Source organism: Leptonychotes weddellii, chromosome 5 (assembly GCF_054177405.1).
Source record: "Leptonychotes weddellii isolate Sample4059 chromosome 5, ASM5417740v2, whole genome shotgun sequence".
NCBI lineage: Eukaryota > Metazoa > Chordata > Mammalia > Carnivora > Phocidae > Leptonychotes > Leptonychotes weddellii.
Window position 1 is genome coordinate 106,614,018 of NC_138373.1, and position 4,460 is coordinate 106,618,477.

General features: G+C 48.5%; 1 protein-coding gene across 1 annotated transcript in view; it reads left to right on the forward strand.

Moving 5' to 3' along the window:
* IKZF4 (IKAROS family zinc finger 4) overlaps window positions 1-4,030 on the forward strand; it is a 23,797-nt gene extending 19,767 nt beyond the window's left edge. The window contains 1 exon segment of the mRNA XM_081821836.1: window positions 45-4,030. Within this exon segment, the coding sequence (XP_081677962.1) occupies window positions 45-943 (899 nt within the window). The 3' untranslated portion in view covers window positions 944-4,030.
* Window positions 4,031-4,460: the final 430 nt, after the last annotated feature.

Genomic DNA, 4,460 nt, shown 5'->3' on the forward strand with positions numbered 1-4,460 from the left:
TTCCCTACAATTATAGCCCGGAGTTGGGGAGTGGCCCCACAGAGGTCCTGACCTTGAGGGAAGTGAATGAGGGCTGGTAAATAATGTTACAGCCATCCCCAGGGTAAGCAAACAAAGAAGTCATCCTGGGGAAACTCAGGAATTCTCCAAACCCAGCTCTGCTGAGATCCTCTCCTCCACAGGTGAAAAGCAGATGCGCTTCAGCCTCTCTGACATCCCCTATGATGTGAACTCGGGGGGCTATGAGAAGGATGTGGAGTTGGTGGCACATCACGGCCTGGAGCCTGGCTTCGGAGGCTCTCTGGCCTTTGTGGGGGCAGAACATCTGCGTCCCCTCCGCCTTCCACCTACCAACTGCATCTCAGAACTCACACCTGTCATCAGCTCTGTCTACACCCAGATGCAGCCCCTCCCTGGTCGACTGGAGCTTCCGGGATCCCGAGAAGCAGGTGAGGGACCCGAGGACCTGGCCGATGGAGGCCCCCTCCTCTACCGGGCCCGAGGCCCCCTGACTGACCCCGGGGCATCCCCCAGCAATGGCTGCCAGGACTCCACAGACACAGAGAGCAACCACGAAGATCGGGTTGGGGGGGTGGTATCCCTCCCTCAGGGTCCCCCACCCCAGCCACCTCCCACCATTGTGGTGGGCCGGCCCAGTCCTGCCTACGCCAAAGAGGACCCCAAGCCGCAGGAGGGGTTACTGCGGGGCACCCCGGGCCCCTCCAAGGAAGTGCTCCGGGTGGTGGGCGAGAGCGGTGAGCCCGTGAAGGCCTTCAAGTGTGAGCACTGCCGAATCCTCTTTCTGGACCATGTCATGTTCACCATCCACATGGGCTGCCATGGCTTCAGAGACCCTTTTGAGTGTAACATCTGTGGTTACCACAGCCAGGACCGGTACGAATTCTCTTCCCACATTGTCCGGGGGGAGCACAAGGTGGGCTAGCCACCTACCGCCCTCCCCTCAGTCCACCACTTCACTGCCCTACCTACAGGAGTCTAGCTCTGTCCCCACTTCATCCCAAGGAGTTTTGCTCGGTAGCCTAGACCACTGGCTACCTGACTTCACACTTGGCCCTGACCCCTCCTCACCTATTCTCCTCTACCCTGACTTAAGCATTGTGATGAAACAGGCCTTTTCGATTATGTTTCTCCTCTTCCTCTTCTCCTCTCATCCCAGCATATTCAGAGTTATTTATTAATATAATTTGTGGATTTTTCTTTTGCTTTTTTCTCTTAACTTTTATCAGTCACTTGCCACTCCCCCACCCTCCGGCCCACAGACCCCTCCCACTTTAGGCCTAATTTTTCTTCCTTTGATCCAGCTTTCTCTAACAGCCCTCGGGGTAGGAAGCTCCTCTTGGTCCTAAGAGTTCTGAGCTTCTTGTGTTAAGTCCTCACCTTTTGCATTATCTTTCTTTTTGATGCTGATAACTCCCTCTGGCCCTACCTGAGCTCTGTGGCATTATATCTCCTCTCTGGGACCCTTCAACCTGGTACTCCATACCTCTTGTGCCCTCTCACGTTAGGCAGCTTGCACTATGCTTGAACAAATGAAGAATTTCCTCATTGGGAAGTAGGAGGGGCTGAAGAAATTCTCCCCAGGCACTGTGGGACTGAGGGTCCTCTTGACGTTCCTCTAGTAATATGAGTTCCTCTAGTAATATGAGTTCCTCAAAGCCCACATTTGGGAATCTCCCTCTGGGATGTGATCTATCTCTTCTCTCCTCAAACAACCCCCAACACTGCTACTCTCTTCAACCTGCCAGTCTACTCAGTGGTGGTTTTTCTCTCCTTGGAGTGCCCCAATTTTATATTCTCAGGGGCCAAGGCTAGGTCTACAGTCCTGTCCCTGACATGTTGGGAGCCACAGGTGCCTAATTGGGAACCAGGGCATGGGAAGGGGGTGGGTTAAAATTCTTCTTTCTCTTCCACCTCTAATCTTCTTCACTCTAGTGACCTTCCTAGGCTCTCAGGGGCTCCTGCCGTCCCTCTCCTATGAGAAACTAGTGGGTTGCTGCCTGATGATAAGGGGTTATCTCAACCCCTCAGTCATGCTGCCTTCTTCTTCTCCCCCCTGCAGGATTCACCCTCATTCCCAGGCTTCTGGGCCCTGTTCTTAGGATCAGTGGCAGGGAGAAAAGGGTGTCTCTTTTCTCCTAATTTTCAGTATAACCAAAAATTATCCCAGGACGAGGAAGGGCATTTGCCCCTCACCTCATTCCATTCTTGTCCCAGCAAGAATGGGATGGGCACAACTGAACTGGGGGTCATCCTCTACTGCCCCCTTCTACACTCAGTTCCCAGATGTAGGGCAGGAGGGGGCATGCTCCTCCTGGCCACAGCAGAGATCCCTGGCTTTTTGGGTAACCTAGTTAGTGAGAAGGGGGCAGGAGGAGATACGGCTCCACTGTGAGTGGAGGTCTCGTTCTACAAGCGTTTTCTGCCCAAGGCCACAGCTATCCCATTCTCTGCTTCCTTGAGATTCAAACCAAAGGCTGTTTTTCTATGTTTAAAAAAAAAAAAAAAAAAAAAGAAAGTAAAAAACCAAACACAACACCTCACAAGTTGTAACACTTGGTCCTTCTCTCTCTCTCCTTTTCTCTTCCCTTCCATCTTTCTTTCCATATGTCCTTTCCTTATTGGCTCTTTTGCCTCCTACTTTTCTCACTCCCTATCAGGGATAATTTAGGGGGATGGTGAAGGGTTGGCTAAGGAACAGACCCTGGGATTGGGGCTCCTAAGGGCTCTAGGAAGAGTCTACCTTACCCTCTATGGGAAGGGAGACCTTAGAAAAACTTTTCTCCCTTCTTTTTCTCCCCCATTATGTAGTCTCCCTAAGAGAACCAGATTGTCAAGGAGGGGCTTTGTGGGTTGATGGTTCCTCCTTGACAATGTAGCAATAAACAGATGTTGCCAAGGGCAGAGGATGGGGGAGTTAGCTGGAAGGAGAGTGGTCTCTAGAGAAGGGGAGAGTCTTCTCAACAGTACCCCAGGGAACTGGCTCCTTCTTTCAGGATGGCAGCAGAGCTGAGATTAATATCTAGGGTCTTCTCAACTGTTCTGGTTATTGAGCCCCTTCCTGTTAGACCTACCCCTTACCACCTCTTTTGCGTCTGCTATGTACTTGGTGACACCTCATAAGGACTAGTCCCTTCTAGGGTATCAGAGCCTTAGGTTGCCCCTGTCCCCTCCCCCAGTCAGCTCTGGCACCTGTAACCTCCTGGAACATGAAGGACTATGCTCTGAGGCTATACTCTGAGCCCATGAGAGCAGAGACTGGAAGGGCAAGACCAGGTGCTAAGGAGGGGAGAGAAGGGCACTCTGTCTCTCTCCAGACCATCACTGCACTTTAACCAGGGTCTTAGGTACAATATCCTACTTTCCAGAGCCTTCCAGGTCTGGAAACTCAAACATCCTCATGCTCTCTCCCAGCTCCTTTTGCATAAAAAAAAAGTAAAGAAAAAGAAAAAAAAAACAAAAACATTGAAACCCACATGGAGAAAAGAGGTGTTTTCCTTTTATATTGATATTCAAGACCAACACCACACAAGAAAATTTCTAAATAGACACTTTTCCAGACCTTTGTTTTTTTGTGTCAGTGTCCAAGCTGCGGATGGGATTTTGTAATACTTTCAGCAGCTTATTTCCTTGTGTACATAATATATATATATTATATATATTTTTAATCAGAAGTTATGAAGAACAAAAAGAAAAAAAATAAAACACAGAAGCAAGTGCAATACCACCTCTCCTCTCTCTCTCTCCCAGGGTTTCATTTGTAGCCTATGCTTGGTGTCTCCTTGGACCTTACCCTTTCACCTCCCCCTCTTCCTTTGGTTCTCCCTCCCCCTTTTTTTAAAGGGTTTTTCTCCTTTCTCAAGGGGAGTTAAACTAGCTTTTGAGACTTATTGCAAAGCATTTTGTATATGTAATATATTGTAAGTAAATATTTGTGTAACGGAGATATACTACTGTAAGTTTTGTACTGTACTGGCTGAAGGTCTGTTATAAATAAACATGAGTAATTTAACACCCCTGGTTGTTTTTGCAGATTTTGCTGTAATTTTCTGCTGGGAGGGAGGGGGATCTCCTTGCTGCACACTGTACCAACTACTAAATATTTTGAAGGTGAACAAGCCTAAGATTAAGAGGAAGCCAAACAAGAATGCTCAAGCTGTTGCTACAGAAAGAACAGAATTTTCGACCTACAGTGGAAAGTGGAGATTTTCCTACCAGGAGTGCCTTCAGGATAGAGGAAGCCCAACTTGCCTATCCATCCAAAGCAGAGATTCATCAAACATTTTTTGAGTACCTACTATATGCAAAATACATTATATGCCCAAGGAAATGCAAGTTACAATAACATGAATGATGATAATAATAGGGTCTACCACTTCTTGAGCATAAGTGCAAGGCACTGTGCCAAGTATTCATGTAATTGTAGAAACCACCTAAAAGTG